Below are 23,363 nucleotides of genomic sequence, written 5' to 3'. Positions count from 1 at the left end.
AGGAGAGGGAGTTAACCCCGGTCAGGGTGAGATCAAAGCAAAAAGAAGCCCCTGGTCCTGTACGTGACTTAAGGATAAGCTGCATCCAACAGCTTGGGCTGTGGGAGCTGGGCAGTCGTTCTCTGGGATGACCTTTTGAGGTATCTGCTTCCTCGACTGAGAGTGTGATGGAAGATGTAATGAGACTGGGTCAGTGCTTTGAGCGTGCTGAGCAGGTGCTTCTTGTGACTACACGTGGCACTGCGTTGTTGTCCCACGCATTCCTGGGTAGCAACTAAGGATGTGGAAGAACTGAACCCATCTGATGCTGATGAAGATGTAAAATGTCACACTTATGGAACAATTTAGTAGCTACCCAGGTTGGAGGTGTGATTCAGTGGTAAAGCCTGGGTTTTAACACGTACAAGGCCCTGGTTTCAGTCTCCAGCATACACACATGCACACACACACACACGTCTAATTGTCTCTGCTCTCACAGATTCACAGATGCCATGATCTTGTACATAAGGAAAAACACTGAGGAATCCATATTCAACAAAAAGTCTGGCACCAGCTTTTTTTTTTTTTTAATCTCTTTTTTTGGTACTGGGGGATCAAACCCAGGATGTTGCACTTGCTAGGTGATCATTTTGCCACTGAGTTACATCCCAGCTTTAGGTTTTACTGATTTACTTTTATTTTTTTATTTTTTTATTTTATTTTATTTTTTTTGCCAGTCCTGGGCTTGAGCTCAAGGTCTGAGCACTGTCCTTGGACTTTCTCAAGGCTAGAGCTCTACCACTTGAGCCTCAGCACCACTTCTGGCTTTTTTCTATGTATGTGGTACCGAAGAATCGAACCCGGGTCTTCATGCATGCTAGGCAAGCACTTTAACCACTAGGCCAAACTCCCGGCCCCGTGATTTATTTTTATTACTTATTTTTTTTCCAGCCCTAGGGCTTGAACTCAGGGGAAGACTAGTGTTCTACCACTTGAGCCATAGCACTGCTTCCGGCTTTTTTCTGTGTATGTGGTACCAAGGAATCACACTCAGAGATTCATGCATGCTAGGCAAGCACTCTACCATTATGCCATGCTCCAGGCCCTACATTTAGTTAAATATATATATATATATATATATATATATATATTAGAATATTTTAACTCAAGTCCTGATCGCTGTTGGCTTTTTTTGCTCAAGGCAGTGGTCTCCCACCGGCTCTATCTCCAGCTCTTTGGTTTAATTAGAGAATTGGTGGACTGTTTTCACCTGGGCTGTGTTAGAAGCCCATCTTAAGATCTGGGCCTCAAGTAGCTAGGATTGACAGGTCTGGACCCCTGGCCTCTGGCAGTGAACCATTCAGAATTAGCTTTTTTATCTTGTTCCAGATAACAGTGCATGTTCATTTATTTTCTGTGGGTTCCAGTTATTCCAAAATCCATCTATTTTTTTTTTTTAATTGTTGGACTGACTTGGATGTGTGGCGCCACCTCATCTCTCTGAACGCCACACACCGGTTCCTTTTTCTTTTGCACGGCGTTCAATGTGCCCTACTATCGCTTTGGCATCATCGTTGCACCGTGTCGACCCAGCAGCCAGCTCTGCATGGATGAAGAAAGAGAAGCGTCTTCACATTCACAATGCCTGCGCGTGCGTGTTACCCAGCTCGAGCCTCGCAGAGGCGGACAGGGCGCCCGGGAGCCGCGCCCGCTGCTGGGGGGGGAGGGGGAGAAAGCGCGGTTGCCATGACGACGGCAGGCACGCCAGGCGGGATGACGTCACCCCTCCGTCTCCCCCCCCCCGCGCGGGGAGGGCCCTGCAGAGTGCGCGTGCGCAGAAGGTGGCTGTTGAGGACCTCGCCGAGTGCGCGTGCGCAGAAGGTGGCTGTTCGGACTTAGCCGAGTGCGCGTGCGCTGAAGGCGCCGGCCCGCTTCCCCGCGTAGTCAGACTCCGTCACGGTGCGTGCTGGTTGACAGCTCGCTGTGGATGCTTTTCTTGACTCTGACCTGGGGACTAGAGCGAATTAGTGTAGTGCACGTACAGGATCCGGGAAGGGAATGACAGAGCTCAAGAAAGTATACGGGAATCACAGAGACGACATACTGGGAAGCATCACGGGACGTTCCAAACAAACTGCCCCGTACGCCGTGGGCACATCTCAGTCGGTGCCAAATGTCCGCCAAAGGGTTGACGAATGCCTCTGGGGAAGTCGGGACGCCCCTGGCCGGCCTCCGGCTCTGTGCGCATGCGCGCGCGGAGGCGGCCTCGCGTTTCCCTACGTTTGGCCCTAGCGGCTCGCCGTCGCGAGGTCCGTGGGTTGCCATAGAAACCCGCGAGCGCCGGGCCCGCGAGGCTGAGGCGTCGGTCCACGAAGGCGAGGCGGTCCGCGGCGGTGACCTCGGCTCCTGAGGACCCGCAGCGCCATGTCTTTCCGCGATCTGCGCAGTAAGGCAGCTCGTCCTGGGTGTCTGGGGTCCGGCGGGGACTCGGGACGTCGGCCTGACCAGGCCTCCTGGGCCCGGCCGGGCCTGTGGCTGACAGAACGTTCCAGGAGCTCGTGCCGTGGGGACAGTGGTGTCACCGAGCATCGGAGATGGGGCCAGAGACCCGGATGGGACACTTTCCCCGCCACCCGTGCTCGTCCGCGCGGGCCCGAGCTAGACTGGGGGCGCCTGCCGGACGCAGGCTCAGCCGGAGCGGCTGGACGATGGCCGGCGCAGCGGCCGCCTCGCTGTGGGTTGTCTGTGGGTGTGGGCGCCAGGCCTGGGGCCTGAACTCAGGGCCTGGGCGCTGTCCCCGAGCTTCCGTGCGCCCAGCGCCATTCTTGGCTTTTCTGGTGGTTAATTGTTCATCTGAGTCTCTCCGGGACTCTCCTGCCCAGCTTGGCTTTGAACAGTGACCATTAGACCCCAGCTTCCTCAGTAGCCCCCATTGCCTGGCGTCAACGACTATTTCTTGAGGCTCTGTCCTTCCTACTTCTGGGTCCTTTGACTTATCTCTACCCCCCCTAAAAGAAAATCTTATTTTACAATTTATCATCTGTCACATACTGCACATTAGTATATGTGCTGCAAAAGCACGGTTAACCACAGTATTTTTAAGTTCATCACTGTGGCAGTCACTAAAGCTGTTGGTAGCGAAGCACCAATAAAGGAAAGCCAAGGCAATATCTGAGGTTGGCTGCTTGTTGAAAGTTAGCTAAGGGAGCTGGGAGTTTGGCCTAGTGGCGGAGAGCTTGCCTAGCATGCATTGAAGAGCTAAAAAAAGCGCCCCCATTCTGAAGCTGCAACCGTCTTGTTGTTTATATAAGCTGTGAGTGACCCAAAAGTGCACACAATTAAAGAAACAGAATTGTGGTGCCAGTAAGCCCCAGGAACTGACCTGACTGGTGCAAATTCAAGGGATGGCATTTGTTTTAGCTCCCACTGCCCTGAACTGTCCCTACCCCTACCTTATCTCACTCCAATAGCTGATCGCTGTGTTGGTGTCAATCTGTGGTCTTTGCCTTTAAAAGCCCTGTAGAAGAGCTGTTGAGGGCTTCCTCCTGGGCTCCCGCTGTATGGGAGTGTAGGACAGAGCCCGAGCTAGCCCGCCTGAAGAAAGCCTTGCTTTTGCATTTCGGAACGGGCGACTCTCGGTGGTCTCTTTCGTGGTCGTCCTGAGACTTGGGTATAACAGCATGAAGACCCTGGTTCAATTCCTCAGAACCACATACATAGAAAAAAGCCAGAAGTGGTGCTGTGGCTCAAGTCGTAGAGTTCTGGCCTTGAGAAAGTCCAAGAACAGTGCTCAGGCCCTGAGCTCAAGGCCCAGGATTGGCCAAAAAAAAAAAAAAAAGTTAGCTAGGTGCTGGTGGCTCACGCCTGTAATCCTAGCTATTCAGTAGGTTGAGATCTGAGGATCACAATTCAAAGCCAACCTGGGCAGGAAAATCTGTGAAACTCTTACCTCCAGGCTAGAAGTTGCATTGTGGCTCAAGTGGTAGAGTGCCAAGAGGCCCAGGGTCAAGGACAGCACCTAGGCCCGGAGTTCAAGCCTAAGCCCAGGACCAGCAAAAATAAAGTAGTTATCCTTCCTGAGTTCAAGCACAAGTTATCAGCACAAAAGCCAACAATAAATTTTTTTAAAGCAGTGATGTTTTTAAGTTGCCCTTTGAGGAACTAACAATTGTATTTCCCCTTTGACAGATTTCACCGAGATGATGAGGGCCCTAGGATACCCTCGACATATTTCTATGGAGAATTTCCGCACACCCAACTTTGGACTTGTGTCTGAAGTGCTTCTCTGGCTTGTGAAAAGGTTAGCGTGGCATTAGATGGTTCTGGAAGTGACATGTTTAACCTGACTGGAAGGCCAGTGCCTTAGAGCTTCATGCTAGCAACCAGCTATCCTCTCATTTGCCCAGTTTCTTTTTGAGGGACTTTCTGCCGGGTTGACTCATGTTTGTTCTTTCTGGTAGGTATGAGCCTCAGACTGACATTCCTTCGGACATTGACACTGAACAAGACCGAGTTTTCTTCGTTAAGGCCATTGCCCAGTTCATGGTTAGTTCACAGTTCCTTTGTGGCATTGTGAAATTAAGGAAAGGATGAGACCTATTTAGGGCTCCTTTGAGATTGAATACTAGAATTTACTTTCTACCACCTTCCATTGCCAGTTTTCTGTGGCATCATAGCCAAAAAGTTCTTTTCTGGAGGGAAGCCTACTTCATTTTTTGTTCATTTTTAATAAATAAGATGTTTTTTGGCTTAAAATTTTAAAAAATGGTTTAGAATAAAATAACTACCCTTTCTACTCAGTTCCTGTTTGTCAGTCATGTGGCTTGAACTCAAGGCTTGGGCACTGTCCCTGAGCTCTTTTCTCAAGGCTAGCACTTTACCACTTTGAGCCACAGATCCACTTCTGAGTTTTGAGTGGTTAATTGGAGATAAGTCTCTTGGAGACTTTTATCCCCAGGCTATTTTTGAACCAAATCCCCAGATCTCTGCCTCCCAAATAGCTAGGATTATAGGTGTGAGCCATCTGTGCCAGGTGTTCTACTTTTGATAGCTATTTGAAGTTTCTTTTCTTGCCTAGCACGCACGAAGACCCAGGTTCGATTCCTCAGTACCACAAACATAGAAAAATCTGGAAGTGGTGCTGTGGCTCAAGTGGTAGAGCTCTACCCTTAAGAAAAAAAGTCCAAGGACAGTGCTCAGGCCTTGAGTTCAAGCCCCATGACTGGCAAAATAAAAAACAAAACAACCAAAAAAAACTGCCATGGACTTTCCATCCTCATACAAGTCACTTAGATGTGTTAACCTTAATTATTAGCAGACTTTTCCCAATTACCTATATGGGATTTGATTTAGACATTTCATGGAAAGGACCTTAAACTTTGTGTGTATTTGTGTGTGTGTACATCTAAAAACAGGCCACAAAGGCGCATATTAAACTCAATACCAAGAAGCTTTACCAGGCGGATGGGTATGCAGTGAAAGAACTTCTGAAGATCACATCTGTGCTTTATAATGCTATGAAGACCAAAGGGATGGAGGGCTCTAAAGTAGGGGAGGAGGATATCAGCAAGTTCAAGTTTGATCTTGGCTCCAAGGTACGGATGAGGAAAAGTTTGTGGCTCGGGGATGGTGGTTTATTTCTCGGGCCTGAGGATGGGATGTGGCTGACACTTGCAGTTCTTTGTTGCTTCTGTGCTGAGACAGGTGGTTAGGTTGTTGCAGTAAGTTAAGTCAACTGTTTGAATAAAGCCTGCTATTTGCCATGTAGTGATCAAACACTGAGCATACAGCAAAGAAGACCAAAGGGGTTTCCACTGCTTAGCTGGGGAGGAGCGGTGGAAGCACGGGCAGTCCAGGGCCCAGGATGGAGGGCCAGGATCTTACATAGCTTGATGGGAAGGCTGCCTGGATTGGGTAGTTGCTTAGCAGAGAACTGGGAGAAGAAAGGCCATGCTGGAGAGTCTCCAGGGGAGGCAGTGACAGGCTCTCTAGCCCCTGGAAAGCCTTCTATTTGATTCTGAGGTGGAAAGTGGAGTTTTGAGCATAGACATACCTACTAAAAGGATGGTTCTAGTCAGGCCTGATAACACACATGCGACCAGAGGGGCTGAGGCTAGATGAGGGCTTGGACATAGGAGTTCAGCTGTTGGGTACTTGTCGAGTAAGCTTTCTCTTGCCTGTACCTCCTGCTGCAGGTTCAGGTTCTGCCTGACTTGATATTTACTATCAGAGAGACCAGATGTCCTGAAGTTAGTCTGTATTGCCAAAGCGTTCTTTGCAGCTCATGGGGGTGGGCTTGGGCTTGAAGGTAACAACTCATTTTAACCAACTGCTTGCCAAGTGTCTTATGAAAAACTGAGGTTTCTGGGCTGGGACTTTGGCTTAGTGGTAGAGTGCTTGCCTAGTGTGCATGAAAACCCAGGTTTAATTCCTCGGTACATAGAAAAGCTGGAGGTGGTGCTGTGGTTCAAGTGCTAGAGCACCAGCCTTGAGCAAAAATTGTCCAAGGACAGTGCCCAGGCCCTGAGTTCAGTCCTCAGCCCCGGAAAAAAAAAAATCTGAGGTTTCTGTTTTTGTTTGTCCTTAAGATTGCAGATTTGAAAGCAGCCCGGCAGCTGGCTTCTGAAATCACTGCCAAAGGGGCGTCTCTGTATGACTTGTTGGGGAAGGAGGTCGAGTTGAGGGTAAGCAATGTGCAGATTAAAAAAAAAAAAAGGGGGGGCTGGGAGTTTGGCCTAGTGGTAGAGTGCTTGTCTAGCATGCATGAAGACTTGGGGTTTGGTGGTACATACATAGAAAAAAAAAAAGCCAGAAGTGGTGCTGAGGCTCACATGGTAGAGCTCCAGCCTTGAGAAAGTCCAAGGACAGTGCTCAGGCCCTGAGTTCAAGCTCAGGACTGGCAAAAAAAAAAAAAGCAAGCTGGCAGTAGCTCACGCCTGTCATCCTAGCTACTCAGGAGGCTGAGGTCTGAGGATGAAGGTTCAGAGCCAGCCCAGGCACAAAAGGACCTGAGACTCTTATCTCCAATTAACCTCTAGACAACAGGAAGTGGGGCTTGGCTCCAGGGTAGGGTGGTAGCTCAGGGACAAGCCACCAGGCTGAGTTTGAAGCCTATTACCCACGGGAAAGACTGTTGCATTATGGAGCTCACTGGATAAGGAAGGTCTAGATGGATTTTTGTTTGCCCTCTCTCCATCTGGACCATCTCTATGTTCTAACTCATCCCCAATCATCTCTGAGATATAGACCGTTACACCAGACTCACAACTCCTAAGTGATTTGTAAGTAGAGTCGGTTTTGTTAAGTCTTGATTTTTACCTTTGTTTTCTTGCAGATGGGGTGGGATCATCCCTGAGGTTCTTAGTTCTTTAAATACCCTGGATTTGATTCCCTAGTACCACATACACAGAAAAAGAAATGGTGCTATGGCTCAAATGGTAGAACACTAGCCTCGAGAAAGCCCAAGGAGAGTGCCCAGGCCCTGAGTTCAAGCCCCGGGATTGGCAAAAAAAACCACTGGCCACCAATGGGTGGAGTGTGGGGGGAGAAACTCCTTTTCTGAAAGAGTGTGTGAATTGTTTGGTCTCCTAGGAACTGAGAACAGAAGCCATTGCCAGACCCCTGGAAATCAGTGAGACTGAGAAAGTGATGAGAATTGCAGTAAAAGACATCTTGGTAAGCTTATATGGCTTTTATTTTATGTGTTTGTGCCTGGGTCTCAAAGTAAGTTCCTGCCTATACAGGACAGAACCAGGCACACCTAGTGACAAGTAGTATTTCAAGGTGAGCCTGTTGTTTCCTTCTCAGAAATAAATGAGAGTTGTTTGTCATGATATTAAAAATTAAGTAGTTTTAATAATTTCATTGTTTTCAATTCACAGGGATGTGACAGTAGGCTGTAGTTTATTCACACCTAGGTCAGGAAAAAGGCTTGTGTTGTACTCCACCTTTCTCTACACTTGTGACTTTCTAAATTTTAAACAGCACCCAGGCCCAGAGTTCAAGCCCTAAGACCAACCAAAAAAAAAAAAAAATGGCCTCGTGGTAGAATGCTTGCCTAGGATGCACAAAGCCCTGGGTTCAATTCCTTGGTACCACATACACAGAAAAAGGCAGAACCTGGTGCTGTGGTTCAAGTGGCTGAGAACTAGCCTTGAGCAAAAAGTGTCCAAGGACAGTGCCCAGGACTGGAAAAAGAAAATCTTCACAGTCATACTCTGATGCCAGCCTACGTTCTGACTGAAATTCAATCAAGCACAAATGTGATGGTGGCATTAACTATTTAAAATACAGCAACCCGGGGCCGGGAGTTTGGCCTAGTGGTAGAGTGCTTGCCTAGCATGCACGAAGACCCAGGTTCGATTCCTCGGTACCACGTACATAGAAAAAAAGCTGGAAGTGGTGCTGAGGCTCAAGTGGTAGAATGCTAAGCCTTGAGAAAGTCCAAGGACAGTGCTCAGGCCCTGAACCCAAGCCCAGGACTGGCAAAAAAAAAAAAAAAAAAAATACAGCACCCAGTGGGCTAGGGCACTGCTTAGCAGATAGGAGGCTCTGAGTTCAGATCTCAGTACTGCCCTCCCCTCTGCAAAAAAGTTTTTGGGAAGCCGGACTGGTGGTTCACACCTATAATCCTAACTATCCAGGAGGCTGAGATCTGAGGATGAAGGTTCAAAGCCAGCCCTGGCACAAAAGGACCTGAGACTCTTATCTCCAGTTAACCTCTAGAAAATGGGAAGTGGGGCTTGGCTCAAGGATAGGGTGGTAGCCTTGAGCTGAAGAGCTTAAGGACAGCGCCCAGGCCAAGCTCAAGCCCCATGACCCACCCCCCCAAAAAAAACGGTTTTTGGGGAAGGCATGGTGGTATGCACGTATAATCTCAGTTATTTGGGAGTCAGAGGTAAGGGAATTATCGGAGGCTGATGTGGGGAAAAATGTGGCAATTTTAAGAACAAAGAAGCCTCCTTATTTGTAGCCAGTGGTCAAGCTTTTGCCAGCAAGAAGGAAGAGGAAGGCCTGGGAGTTTGGCCTAGTGGTTAAAGTGCTTGCCTAGCATGCATGAAGACCCGGGTTCGATTCCTCGGTACCACATACATAGAAAAAAGCTGGAAGTGGTGCTGAGGCTCAAGTGGTAGAGCTCTAGCCTTGAGAAAATCCAAGGACAGTGCTCAGACCCTGAGCTCAAGCCCAAGACTGGCAAAAAAGAAAAAAAAAAAAAAAAGAAGGAAGAGGAAGGACCTTCTCCTTCAGTGCCCCACAGTGTGTAGGACTGGTACCAGATCTGCTGGACAGACTTCCTGGAGAACTCTGAGTCCTAATCAGGACACTCTTCTTGCCCTGTTTCTTTGTTTTCCTGGGGAAAAGCACCCACTTTTCATGCAGGTGTGTTTCTGGGTCTATGTGACATTCTCTCCTGGAACTAGTTGGCTAAATGAGTCATTGCTGTGACCGTGTGCACATTGTTTGCTTTTGTATTTATTCAATGTGAGGTCGGCTGTCTTCACACCTGGGACCCATTGTCTCCTTAATTCCTGTTACTTGTAGGCACAAGTTCAGAAGACTAAAGACCTGCTCAATAATGTGGCATCTGATGAAGCTAATTTAGAAGCCAAAATTGAAAAGAGAAAACTAGAACTGGAAAGAAACCGGAAACGACTACAGACTCTGCAGAGCGTCAGGTAGAGGTGGACATCTGAGTGGGTAGTGAGGTTGAACAGGAAGGTGTGTTTGAAATAGAGCAGAGGCCGACACGGTGCCAATGGCATCACCTCTTAAAGCAGCCAACTACCTTGCTATAAGGAGACTGTGTCAAGAGTACACACACATGCACACACGCTGCTGTCCTAAGGCTTCTACACCCCTTTCAATATGTCTGGAAAGTAGCTTGATTTTTGAACTAGTGTGAAGCTTTCATAGCTTCTTGAATATAAGTTGAAGTATTTAAGTCTAGATGGTGTAGGCTATACAAAGCTTAAAAGCTCTGTCTCCTAAGATCATTACAGGCAAAGACCATATACTCCATCCCAAATCTTAACTGAAGTAGATTTTAGACTTTTTAGATTTTGATGACTTCTCTTTCTTCCTCCATTTTCTTCCCTTCCTTCTTTCTTTTTTTTAAATGTTTATTTTTGTCAGTCGTGAGGTTGAACTCAGGGCTGGCATGGTGCCCTGTCCCGGAGCTCTTCTGCTCAAGGCTCTATCACTTTGAGCTACAGCTCCACTTCCAGGATTCTAGAGGTTAATTGATGACAGAGTCATGGATTGGGCTGGAAATGTGGCCTAGTGGTAGAGTGCTTGCCTAGCATGCACAAAGCCCTGGGTTCAATTCCTCAGCACTACATAAGCAGAAAAAGTCAGAAATGGCGCTGTTCAAAAGGGCCCAGGCCCTGAGTTCAAGTTCCAGTACTGGCACAGAAAAAAAAAAAAGTCATGGACTTGTTATTGGGCTTGCTTTGACCTTCTATCCTCAGATCTCCTGAGTATCCTGTAATCCTGAGTAGCTAGGATTACAATCATGAACTATCAATACCTGGCTGATAATTTCTTACCTGTCAGCAATTTATCCTTTTGTTGGTCAGTACTGGAATTTGAACTCAAGTCCTCACACTTGCTTACTCTGCTTGCTAGGCTGGTGCTTTACCACTTGAGCCATGCCTTCAGCCTGGCTTTTTGCAGGTTTATTTTTGCCAGTCTTGGGCCTTGAACTCAGAGCCTGAGCACTGTCCTTGGGCTTTTCCCTAAAGGCTGGCACTCTACCACTTGAGCCACAGCGTCACTTCTGGCTTTTCTAGGTATGTGGTACCGAGGAATCGAAGCCAGGTCTTTGGGCGTGCACCCAAGCACTTCTCCACTAGACCAAACTCCCAGCCTGCAGTTGTTTTTTGTTTTTTTTTTTAAAGATTGAATCTTGTGGCTTTTGCTTCCTGGACTACCTGTGAACCTTGATATCTGGAGCTTATCTTTCTGAGTAGCTGAGTAGCCTCCAACTTTATCTTTCTTCTGACTATAACTCATTAGAAATCCATCTCATGTACTAGAGAAAAGGCTAATAGAACACTCTCTAGTATAAGCCTTAGAAGTGTAGTTTAAACAATCATGAATTATTTGCAGCATATAATATATATGTATATATACATATGTTTGTAACAATGCTATATACATACAATGTATCACGTATACACATATCTGTATAGATATATCACACATACACATGTGTATGTTTTGTAAGAGATAATGTCTTAGGGCTGGGTGTTTGGCCTAGTGGTAGAGTGCTTGCTTGGCATGCAGAAAGACCCAGATTCAATTCTTCAGTATCATACACATAGAAAAAAGCCAGAAATGGTACTTTGGCTCAAGTGGTAGAGCTGTATCCCAGATAAACTCCCAAGGAGAGTGCTCAGGCCCTGAGTTCAAGAGATTAATGTCTTACTGTGTTAACCAAGATAGTCTAAAATGCCTGTGGTCAAGTGCTCCTTTTCTTTCTATTTCCAGAGGAGTTGTGCAAGGGGCCTCCTAAAGTAAACCGAGAAAGTGAACTATAAGAAGGGAAATCCCAGTATTTATTTATTTATTTATTTATTTATGTATTTATTTTTTGGCCAGTCCTGGGGCTTGAACTCTGGGAGGACCAGGGCACTGTATCTGAGCTTCTTTTGCTCATGTCTAACACTCTCCCACTTGAGCCACAGCACCACTTTCAGCTTTTTCTGTGAATGTGGTACTGAGAAATGGAACCCAGGGCTTCATGCATGCTAGGCAAGCACTCGGCCACTATACCCGGTACATAGTCGAAGCTCATTGTCTTTGAAATAGACAAAGCTTTGTAAGTGTGAGAATATAATTCTGCACTCTGCAGTTCTGCAGTTCTCTTCAGTTCTTCTTTCTTCAGTTCTGTGGTTTTGCACTCTGCAAAGCAGTTATTTAAATGAAGGGCCTTCTTTTCTCTTTTTTTAATTTTTTTTTTTTTTTTTTTTTGCCTGGGCTGGGGCTCAGGGCCTGAGCACTGTCCTTGGACTTTCTCAAGGCTAGAGCTCTACCACTTGAGCCGCCGCACCAATTCCGGCTTTTTTCTATGTATATGGTACTGAGGAATCAAACCAGGGTCTTCATGTATGGAAGGCAAGCACTCTACCACTAGGCCAAACTCCCAGCTCCAAATGAAGGGCCTTCTGTGATTAACGGTTTCCAAAGAGAGCCATGGTAGCACCTGAAAATTTTTATTTATTTATTTATTTATTTAGGATCATGGGGCTTGAACTTGGCCTGTGTGCTGGCTCTTCAGCGCAAGGCTACTGCCCTAACCTTGAGCTAAGCTCTACTTCCCGTTTTCTAGAGGTTAATTGGAGATAAGAGTCTCAGGTCCTTTTATGCCCAGGCTGGCTTTGAACCTTGATCTCAGCCTCCCTCAGTAGCTAGGATGACAGGCGTGAGCCACGCGCTAACACCTGGAATTCTGAATACCAATTTCAAGCTGTTGCTTCCTCATTAACCTTTCTCATTTTATCTCTTTTGCTCATTTTAGGCCAGCCTTTATGGATGAGTATGAGAAGATTGAGGAGGAATTACAAAAGCAGTATGACGTTTATCTGGAGAAGTTTCGGAATTTGGCTTACCTGGAGCAGCAGCTTGAGGACCACCATCGGATGGAGCAGGAGCGGTTTGAAGTGAGGCCTGCGCACACCTGGCCGGGCGTGCTGTCTGCTCTTGGTGATGCGATAGTGTATAGATATATGAAGCTATCCTGCTCTCTGAGGATTGCTCCTGTAATTCCTACTCTGTGGAAGGCAGATGTCGATGTGCTGTCACAAGGCCCTGGTCATGAGACCTGCACAGTCACATGGTGCTCTGCCTGAGAGGGCCAGTCTGCTCTGCTGTTGCCATCTGCAATTCATAACAGTTTGCAAGTGCATTTTATTCTGCACAGATCCCCTGAAATTATAGTTCTGAGGGCAGATCTAAAAACTTGCTTGTTGCATTTACTTAAAGCAACGGTCCTGCTTAACAAATCATCCATCTCATTGTGAAATACTTTAAAAGAGGAATGGCACTTCATCAATAGGTTGTAGCATGCATGGTCCAGAACCAGCTGTCTTACTGGTTTTTCCCAGCCATCTAGTATGCCAGGTCCTATCTCAACTTGATAAATGAGGAATTCTGAGAAAAGAAATTGGATCAAGTTCTAATTGTGTGTGTGTGTGTGTGTGTGTGTGTGTGTGTGTGTGTGTGTGTGTGTTTACCAGGGCTTGAATGTAGGACTTCTTTCTGAGGTCTTTGTTTCATGACAGTGCCCTTACATTTGAGCCAGGCCTCTAGTTCAGCTTTTTGTTGATTAATTGGAGATGAATCGGTATTTCCGACTTTTCTGACTGGTCTTGCTTTGAACCATGGTTCTCAGATCTCAGCCTCTTGAGTAGTTTGATTAAAGGTGTAAGGCACCTATGCTCAGTTCCAATTACGTCCTCATTTTTTTTTTTTTTTTTTGCCAGTCCTGGGCTTGAGCTCAGGGCCTGAGCACTGTCCTTGGACTTTCTCAAGGCTAGAGCTCCACTACTTGAGCCTCAGCACCACTTCCGGCTTTTTTCTATGTATGTGGTACCGAGGAATTGAACCCGGGTCTTCGTGCATGCTAGGCAAGCACTTTAACCACTAGGCCAAACTCCCGGCCCCCATTTTTTTTTTCTGTTAGAAACCTTACTGATTAGCCAGTTGCCAGTGACTCTCATCTGCAGTTCTAGCTACTTAGGAGGCTGAGATCCGAGGACCGAGGTTCAAATCCAGCCTGGACACAAAAGTTCGTGACACTCTTATCTCCAATTAACCACCATAAACTGAAAGTGGCACTGTGGCTCAAGTGGTAGAGCGTGAGCCTTGAGCTGAAGAGCTTAGCAACAGCACCCAGACCCAGAGTTTAAGCCCCATGACCGACTCAAAAAGAAAAAGTAAGAATGAAAGAAAGACAGACAGACTGACAGAAAGAAAGAAAAAAAGAAAAGAAAAAAAATGTTTCTGATTAACCTGAAAACAGTCATTCAAAATACATCTATGGTACACTTGGGTTTTCAGTTTTCCTTTCTCATGCTGTCCCTGGTCCTTGGTCAAGGACCAGCCATCTTACAAACTGGATAAGTGAAGATCACACACACACACACACACACACACACACACACACACACACACACACACACACACACACACGTACTAGGCCTGTATGTGTACATTAGTGTGCCCAGCTTAATCAGAGCAGCACTTGGGAACTGAGCTGAGGTTGTCCTCCCTCCTGGCCGCGCCCCAGGAACTAAGCAGTTTTTTTTTCTTCCCTTGCTGACCTATTCATTAGTATCTTTAAAAATGAAAGGGGTGGCTGGGCCCGGTGGCTCACGCCTGTAATCCTAGCCATGACTGACAAAAAAAGAAAAAAAATGGGTGCAGGCAAAGCCTCAATAACGTTCATGCATTCTTTTGGAGCTCGATGCTGTCCATGCAGGCACATGAACCACGGTCAGCCCAGTTCTTTCAGCAGGGGCTGGGTGCAGTGGAAGGAGCAAGACTGAGGCCAGGTAGCACCTCTGAGCTACTTCCACAGACCCACAGGGGGCTCCAGACAGGAGCGCAGGCTTAGGTTATGATCGTGAGGGTTGCTCAGGCAAACTTACGATCCTTTCATGAATGTTCCAGGAAGAATAAAACTGTGCACCAAAGCTCATCACTTCTGTATCTTTCTTTCCTCTTCACAGGAAGCTGAAAATACTCTCCGTCTGATGCAGAACAAACTAAAGGAAGAGGAGAAGCGGCTGCTCAGGAGTGGCAGTAAGGCTGTTTCGAGCCTTGACACGTTATATTTTTAAAATACCTACATATATGTACTTCTTTTTTGCCCATCCTGGGGCTTGAACTCAGGGCGAGGGCACTGTCCTTGAACAATTTTTGCTCAAGGCTAGAGCTCTGCCACTTGAGTCAGAGCGCCACTTCCCTATTTTTCTGTGTATGTGGTCTTGAGGATTTGAACCCAGGACTTCATGCATACTAGGCGAGCCCTCTACCATTAAGCATTCCCGGCCCTAAACCACTTTTTTTTTTTTTTTCCTGCAGTGGGATATTGCTTAATACTTTGTTAATGCAGCACATTGTAGTGTTTTACTCTTCCCTAAGCGTCTACACACAAAGCCAGCATGAAATCTGATGTGTCCAGAAAAAGACTGAAGACTAGAGTTACCTTTTGCATAGGAGCCTCCTTCACAGAAGCAGTTTGACAGTAAGGATGTCTCCTTTTGCTCCTGCCAGGTAACGATGACTCCGACATAGACATCCAGGAGGACGACGAGTCCGATAGCGAGTTGGAGGAAAGACGGCTCTCCAAGCCAAGGACAGCCATGGAGGTGCTCATGCAAGGTAGCGTGGCTTCTTTTGCCGGCCCTGTTCCTTGTGCCCTCGGCAAGGCTGGGGAAGGGCTGCTCAGTCCCAGGCTCCCAGCAGACGGACTCTGGAAGCTGCTCTGCTCCAGTTTGTCCTTCCTTGTCTCTTAGTGGCTCAGTCATCATCGTCACCTCTGATGCTGGTGGTCGGGAGAATTGCTGATTCTACCTGTGGGCTGGAATGTTCGATGGAATCCACAGAAACACACCACTTCTGACCCAAGATTCTATCCTGCCTTGTGTCTTAAATTGTTCTTAAGGCTGAGAAATTAGTGCACAGAGAAGGGCTCATATGAGCATCTTTCCCTTAAAAAAAATATCCTAAGCCGGGCATGGTGACTCACGCCTATAATCCTAGCTCCTGAAGAGGCTGAGATGTGAGGATGAAGGTTCAAAGCCAGCCCAGGCATAACAGGACCTGAGACTCTTATCTCCAGTTAAGCACTAGAAAGCTGGAAGTAGTGCTATGGCTCAAGGGGTAGGACGTTGTCCCAGGGGTAGGGCAGTAGCCTTGAGCTGAAGAGCTCAGGGACAGCGCCCAGGCCCAGAGTTCAAGCCCCATGACTACCCCCCCCCCCCCCGCAAATCAAAATAAAAATCCTTCTAATTTCTGTCTTCTCTCTTGAAACTCTCCTGGAACCTTTCTCATGGCCTATTTCCACCCCGAGAGCCCTAGCTACAGCCACACATAGATACACGCCATCAAACACAGTGCAAAGACCACCCGAAACCCTTGTAACCTAAGTAGGACCAGAATGTCTATGTAATGCTTCAACTGTAGTTTCTAAAGTACATTGGAGCTCCCCGTGTCAGCAACTGTCAATCTGCTTCATTATTTTCAATGGCTGTGCCATATTCCAGGCGGACCTCGAACTCAAGGCCCTCCTGCCTCAGCCTCCCACATGTTTGAATTACAATTTTATTCCTGATAACTTTAAGGGAGTAAAATCATGATCCTTCAATCATTTTGCATTACCTTTGTGTTTCCTATGAACTCAATAAATCCATTATTGTTTGTTCATAGTTTTTATTAGTTGGACACTACTTAAGTAAACACTTTGGTCAACAGCTATTTTCTTTTGCTTTCTTCTTTCTTTTTTTCTTTTCTTTTTTGGCCAGTCCTGGGATTTGAACTTAGGGCCTGTGCACTGTCCCTTAGCTGCTTTTGCTGAAGACTAGCACTCTTACCACTTGAGCCACAGCATGTCGCCCAACTTTTTCTGTGTCTGTGGTACTGAGGAATGGAACCAGGGCTTCATGCATGCTAGGCAAGCACTCTACCCCTAAGCCACCCTTCCAGCCTCAACGTCTATTTTCTAACTTATTTTCCAAGGTTCTCATGGTTTTCTCATGCTTTGGCTTTTCATTCCAGGAAGACCCAACAAGCGCATCGTGGGCACAATGCGAGGTGGAGACTCGGATGACGACGTGAGTCCCAGCCGTTCCCCTCTGCCCTTCTGCGCCTTCTGCTTTTGGTCTGTGCTTGTAAACTAGATTAGCTCAGGAGCTACTGGCAGCCTGGGATCCATCTGTTCTTAACTAAGTGCTTTGCTCAATTCGTGGTCAAGCCTGGCCTCTGAAAGGGTTGGCCTCTATTTTGCTTATCAGTAGTTTTCTTATTTCATACCAATATGCTTGCCCTACTTTTCTTTTGCCTTCTCACTGTTCTTTCCGTTCTTGCTTTCCAAAGATGGAAGCAGCACCAGCTCTTTTAGGCAAATGCAAGACTCCCAACTCCAGGAAGCAGGTTGGTCTTCTTTTGTGCCTCATCTGTTTATGGTGTGTGTTAGCCTGCTTAGGGCCAGCAGAACCAGTGTCCAGAGTGGTGTGTCCCGTGGGATTGCCAGATCCCACAGGGAGAGGCAGAATGGCCTCAAGTCCCCAGTGCTGAGGAGGAGGAGTGAGCACCGAGGCCAGAGACAAGAAAGGTGATGAGGCGTCAACAGGCCCTTGACCTGAGAAATGAAGGGACAGCGCTGACAAACCCTCGCAGTTCCATCCTGGGGGAGGAATGTGGATCATGTGCTCTGTCCAGACTAAAAGTCGGCTGCTGGGGCCTTGAACTTTCCTGGACGGATAGCAGACTAGAGGACTTGAGCAGAATGCAGAGGGTGTCAGAGGAGAGTTGTTTCTGACAGGCAGTTGGGGCTGCACCTCCGAGGCTCTGGGCCTTTGTCCTAGTGCTGTCCCATGTGCCGGAGATGGCTGGACTGGCACTGTCCCAGACCAGCTTTTGGGGCTTAGCCTGTGCTTGGGGCATAATTCTAATGGCTGCATAGGGCTTTTTCATTAACTCTTAGCAAGGATGTATTTTAGTACAACAAGGTGAAAGTAGAGAGAAATAAAAAACAAGAGAAACATTTCCTGCTCCCCAGTCAGGAAATGGAAGTTAAAGTCTATCTCCACCGTCTCAGAGCCACAGAACAGAGTGTTAGCAGCATTCACAGCAAGCAGCTGTCGTCCAGGATGGCAGGATGCAGAGAGGATGGGGCCTTGGATTCCTCGGCTACGGTCTATAGCAAGGCAGGGAGACCTCTTTAGCAATGATTGTTGTCACAGGGAGGCTGTGGGTGTGGCCATCGGTGCACTCATCCTGCCTGAGAGCTGCCTGGAAAGCAGAGGCTGGCCTCCATTGCGTTTGCTTGTGTGCTTTTTAGAAGGAGTGCATTGCTTGCTTCCTTCAAGGAGGCAGCCTTGGGAGCATAGGGGCCAGCCCTTCGCTTTGCTACAGCTACCACACCTTCATCTGTTGGGTCCTGCCATGTGCCAGGCACTGTTACAGATGACAGAGAAACACAGCCCTGCCGTTAGGACTTGGACAGTCCAGTGGTGGCAGGCAGACATAGCTCAGTCATGGGTGTTAGGGAGAGAAGCAAAGCAGGATGGGAATATCGCCCTGTGGTGGGAGAACACCTAAGGCCGTGCCATGGGAGCAGAGGTTGGGTGGAGGAAGGTAGCAGGCTGCATGGGGGAGGCGGCGCCCATCGTGAGGAGCGGGGGTGGGGTGGAAGGAGCTGAGGCTGGGGCTGTGAGAGGTGGAGAGGCTTCACCATGTCTTTCTGCTCAGCTCTGCTCTTAACTGTAGAGCTGTGCACGATGGGCTGAGGAACCAGCATTTTTTCCGAGTGAGGCGAGGCCATGTGAAGAGTTGTATGCTTCGGTGGCACGAGCAGCCATGTAGGGTGCAGGTGACAGTGGCTCCACTGCAGGGATGACAGTAGGTTCTGGACGTGTTCTGTAAGTCCATTGCACACATGGTGTTGAAGAAGGCAAAGGAGAAGGGCACTTGGGCTGTGGTCTCATCAGCCGAAGGCACAGGATCTTTATTTCCTTAGGCCAAGAATTGAGGAGGGGTGGGGGAGGCCGGCTCGCACTCTGTGGCACGCTGCTTGTCACACAGCCACACGCTGGCAGGAAGTGGCCAGTTAAAATTCTTGGAATCAAGAGCCCGCATCCTGGAACAGCGCATTTTGCTCCTCTCAGAATGAATGGAGATCAGAAATGGAATGCTTACACCCAAGACAAGCAGGATTTCATCCCGCACTTCTCCCAGGTCAGCACCGGGCTGGCTGAGGAGGAGATAGGTCACCCACAGACAGGAGATGCCCTTGTCCGGCTGAAGGGAGTCCTGGAGTACAATGCCATCGGAGGCAAGTACAACCGAGGGTTGACAGTGCTGGTAGCATGCCGGGAGCTGGTGGAGCCAAAGAACCAGGATGCTGACAGCCTGCAGTGGGCCATGACGGTGGCTGGTGTGTGGAAGTGCTGCAAGTTTTCTTACTGGTGGCAGATGACACCGTGGACTGTTCCAGCACCCGCAGCTGTCATCCAGGGGGGCAGACCTGCTGGTATAAGATGCCTGGCGTAGGCTCGCGCGCTGTCAGTGATACTGTGCTTGTGGAAGCACGTATCTACCGCCTGCTGAGGTTCTGTTGCCGGAAGCAGCCACACTGCCTGAACTGATGGAGCTCTTCCTGCAGAGTTCCCATCAGACTGAGCTTGGGCAGAGCCTGGATTTCATCACAGCCCCCCAGGACCATGTGGATCTTGGCAGATGCACAGAGAAGTGGTATAAATCCATTGCCGAGTACCAGACAGCCTTCTACCTCTTCTGCTTGCCCGTTGAGGCTGCCATGTACATGGCAGGCATCGAGGTGGAGAAGGAACATGCCAGCGCCAAGACGATCCTGCTGGAGATGGGAGAATTCTTTCAGATCCAGGATGATTCCCTGACACACACCAGTGTGACGGGGAAGGTTGGCACTGATATCCAGGACAACAAATGCAGCTGGCTGATGCTTCAGTGTCTGCAACGGGGCACTCCGGAGCAGCACCAGATTTTGCAGGGCTGAAGGACCCCAAGAAGGTGGCTCAGGTGAAGGCCCTCTACGAGGAGCCGGGCCTGCCAGCTGTGTACTTGCAGTGCGAGGAAGGCGGTTGCAGCAGTCTGCTGCCCCTACCACCTGCCATCGTTTGGGGCTAGCCACAAGATTTACAAGCGGGAAAAGTGACCTAGAGGCTAAAAGGGCTGGGAGAGCAGTAAATTATTGTCCACCCTTAAAAAAAAATCAAGCTTGGAATCTGTGAGGTAGATGTGAGTGCAACAGGAAGAGCGGTAGCCCTGGCCTCCAGCTGCTTCTGTACTGCACAAGCCAGAGAGAGAGAGAGAGAGAGAGAGAGAGGGTCGGGCAAGGGGCCCAGCAGACGGGGGAGGAGCCGGGGCGGGAGGCGGGGCCAGCACGACAAAGTGAGGACGGCAGACCCCACTGAAGGGGCTCCTCAGGATGCTCCGGTCTTGAGGAGAGCGGTTCTGGAGTTGTGGGTCACATACACCTAAAGAGGGGCAGCAGTGGAGCAGACAGGAGGTGGCTTCACCTGAGGAGCTCTGCATGGTGGGAAGACAGCTGGAGAGAGTGGCTGGGTGAGGCTTCTGGTCTTCTGAAGAAGAAGCTACAGCATGTGTACATGCCAGTGTGAAGCCAGCCCGCGCCAGGCTCCCTGGGCTAGACGCTGAGAACCCCACCTGCTCCTCATACTCGCAGCCCATGGTGCTTTCCATCCCTCGCTGGGAGGACCCCGCCATGTTGTCCATGGCTTCCCTGGACTCCCCTGAGCCAAGCAGCACCAGTGAGCCTCAGTGCTGCCCCAAGGTGTACTTGAGGCACCCCTCGAAAGTCAGCCTGTGGGGCCGGGAGTTTGGCCTAGTGGTGGAGTGCTCACCTAGCATGCATGAAGACCCAGGCTCAATTCCTCAGTACACATATGTAGAAAAAAGCCAGAAGTGGTGCTAAGGCTCAAGCGGTAGAGCTCTAGCCTAGAGAAAGTCCAAGGACAGTGCTCAGGCCCTAAGCACTGGCCAAAAAAAAAAAAGTCAGTCTGTGGCCCAGCCTGTGCACCTCAGAACTTGAGTTACCTACTGGTTAGCCAAGGTATTCAAACTAGCGGAGCCCTCTGTGCCACCATAGCCTAATTGCTGCTCTTCCAGCTCTTCTCCAGTGCAGATGGCACTGGTTATTGAGCCACAGTAAAAAACGAAGCAAGGTCTCTTATAAAAAGATACTATACCAAGCCAGGTGTGGTGGCTCACACCTGTAATCCTAGCTACTCAGGAGGCTGAGATCTGAGGATCAAGGTTCAAAGCCAGCCTGGGCCCAAAAGGACCTGAGACTCTTATCTCTAATTAACCTATACAAAACTGGGGAGTGGGGCTTGGCTCAAGGGTAGGGTGGTAGCCTTGAGCTGAAGAGCTCAGGGACAGTGCCCAGGCCGAGTTCAAGCCCCGTGACCCACAAAAAAAGACAGTATAACAAAGCGGCCCCCTCATCCCGTGGTTTCTCTGCAGGAGGACTCGGAGGACAGTGAGGTAGACATGGACGATGACGAAGAGGACGACGATGACTTGGAAGATGAGAGCATTGCTCTCTCACCAACTAAGCCTAATCGAAGAGTCCGGAAACCTGAGCCCCTAGATGAAAGTGATAATGACTTCTGACTCTTGCCAAGGGACCCAAGCAGATCGGGAGGCTCAGATTTATAGGTAAATGGTAAGCAGAGGTGGGGAAGGTTACATTTAGTGTGTAAACTGAGCCATTGGTGCGAAAGCAGTGTTTTTTTACTTTACCTTCCTGTTTGTACTCTACAAAGCATAAATGAGAACTGAAGCAAACCTCAACAATGATTTCCTTTTGACTTCTTTTTCTTGTAATACTTGGGTGTGTGTGTGTGTGTGTGTGTGTGTGTGTGTGTGTGTGTGTGTGTGTGTTGATGAAATCCACAGGACAAAATCTTGAAGAGAAATACAGGGGGACTACATAGTTTGTTGATATTTCCTCTAAGAGTCTGGCAGGGACCTGGGAAAATGGTTTAGTGGTAGAGTGCTTGCCTAGCATGCATGAAGCCTTAGGTTTGATTCCTCAGCACCACATAAACAGAAAAAGCCAGACGTGGCACTGTGGCCCAAGTGGTACAGCATTAGCCTTGCGCAAAAAAGGGACAGTGCCCAGGCCCAGAGTTCAAGCCCCAGGACTGGCCAAAAAAAAAAAAAAAAGAGTCGGCAGACCTGGGCTAGAACTTAGTACAGGACTTATTTTAGGAATTGTTAGGTAACATCTAGCTGTTAATCACTTGCACAGTTTGGAAGAACCCAAGTCTTCCTTCATGCTACCACTAGGCCAAATTAATTAAATTGTCCTCTTAATTAAAATTTTTTGGTACATTCATTAAATTTAATTTCCTTGAATATCAGGCATCAGAGACATTCCAGATTCCAGTAAGCCTGGCAAACAGAATATATTAGTTTATCTCACCTCTCTTAAAATTTCACTGAAATGAGAGGGAGGGAAAAGAAGAAGAAATTCTGATGAGGTAAACTCAGTGAAGTAACAAGAACTAGAGCAGAAACCAGAATGGAGGGGACAGCATCAATATTCTGGGACTTGAAAAACAGATGTAGAGGGCTAAGAATTTGGTCTAGGGGTAGAGTGCTTGCCTAGCATGCATGAAGACCCGGGTTCAATTCCATGGTACCACATACATAGAAAAAAGCTGGAAGTGGTGCTGACGCTCAAGTGGTAGAGTTCTAGCCTTGAGAAAGCCCAAGGACAGTGCTCAGGCCGAGTTCAAACCCCAGGACTGGCAAAACAAAACCAGATGTAGACTTTAATGTTGGGATAGTGGAGACCTTCCCCTCATCTCTAAGAACCGAGTCCGAGATGAAAAATGTGAAAGATGAAGTTGACACCAATGATGCCCTGCTGAGTAGACACAGTAAACTCTGACCAACCTGAACGACGGGTCAGCTCCAAACTCACATTTCAGTCTGCTTTGTACTAAGCCTTGTAAATGTTTCTCCTGTGCTAGTAAGCAAGCTGTGAAGCCTTGTCAGTGGGTGCTAGAGACGTTTGTACCGATGAAGTCCCCTTTTAGTTCTAGAGGGTTTGCTTTCCAGTCTCAGGAGAGAGTTTCCTCCACATCTTCCCCCTCAGGCTCCTGCAGTGCTCAGAGCATAGCCTTTCCCCAGGGTTTGGCTATGGCAGGTTTCTGTTCTGCTTAGCTCTTTCAGAAACAGTGCAGGTCACGGCAGTAGAACAACTTCAAAGTATTGAAAGGAAGAAAATGTCAATCTAGAATTTGTAACCAGCGACAATGTCTCTTAAACACAGTAATGAAGTGGTGCTGTGGCTCAAGGGGTAGGGCGGTAGCCTTGAATTGAAGAGCTCAGGGACAGCGCCTAGGCTCAGAGTTCAAGCCCCATGACCACCCCCCCCCCCCAAAAAAAAAGTAATGAAACTGTAAGACCTGTGTTTACATGACTGAAATTTCCAAGTAATGTTACTTTTATTTTGCCAATCTTGGGCTTGAACTCAGGGCCTGGGCACTGCCCTTGAACACATTTTATTTAAAGTTAGAGCTCTGCCACTTGAGCCACAGTGCTACTTCAGGCTTTTTCTGTGTATGTGGTACTGAGGAATCGAACCT

The 23,363-nt window shown here is 48.2% G+C and overlaps 1 protein-coding gene, 1 long non-coding RNA gene and 1 pseudogene across 5 annotated transcripts; 2 read left to right on the top strand and 1 right to left on the bottom strand.

The window, feature by feature from the left end:
- On the top strand, positions 1–21,564 carry Ift38 (intraflagellar transport 38). Of its 4 annotated transcripts, none has more exons than XM_090324874.1 (12): positions 1–140; positions 4,168–4,279; positions 4,440–4,524; positions 5,394–5,573; positions 6,567–6,662; positions 7,570–7,653; positions 9,520–9,653; positions 12,497–12,638; positions 14,709–14,781; positions 15,256–15,363; positions 16,759–16,814; positions 21,229–21,564. In XM_090324874.1, the coding sequence occupies exons 2-12, from the start codon at positions 4,179–4,181 to the stop codon at positions 21,376–21,378; spliced, it is 1,209 nt and encodes a 402-aa protein (XP_090181000.1). In that variant the 5' UTR covers positions 1–140; positions 4,168–4,178; the 3' UTR covers positions 21,379–21,564. The 4 variants fall into 4 exon arrangements, with proteins under 4 accessions (XP_090181000.1, XP_090180999.1, XP_090180997.1 ...); XM_090324873.1 differs by having other exon boundaries at positions 1–189; XM_090324871.1 differs by lacking the exon at positions 1–140 and adding an exon at positions 350–366.
- On the bottom strand, positions 1,451–2,349 carry LOC150042251 (uncharacterized). Its single transcript, XR_016533647.1, has 3 exons — positions 2,084–2,349; positions 1,836–1,993; positions 1,451–1,581 (listed from the first exon to the last, which is right to left on the bottom strand). It is a non-coding gene; the product is annotated as an uncharacterized LOC150042251 (long non-coding RNA).
- On the top strand, positions 18,663–20,050 carry LOC150042250 (farnesyl pyrophosphate synthase pseudogene; annotated as a pseudogene).
- Positions 21,565–23,363: the final 1,799 nt, after the last annotated feature.

Source organism: Megascapheus bottae, chromosome 36, assembly GCF_031878675.1.
Source record: "Megascapheus bottae isolate mThoBot1 chromosome 36, mThoBot2.hap1, whole genome shotgun sequence".
NCBI lineage: Eukaryota > Metazoa > Chordata > Mammalia > Rodentia > Geomyidae > Megascapheus > Megascapheus bottae.
The sequence above is the reverse complement of the archived record's forward strand: the minus strand, read 5'-3'. Positions and strand labels throughout refer to the sequence as shown.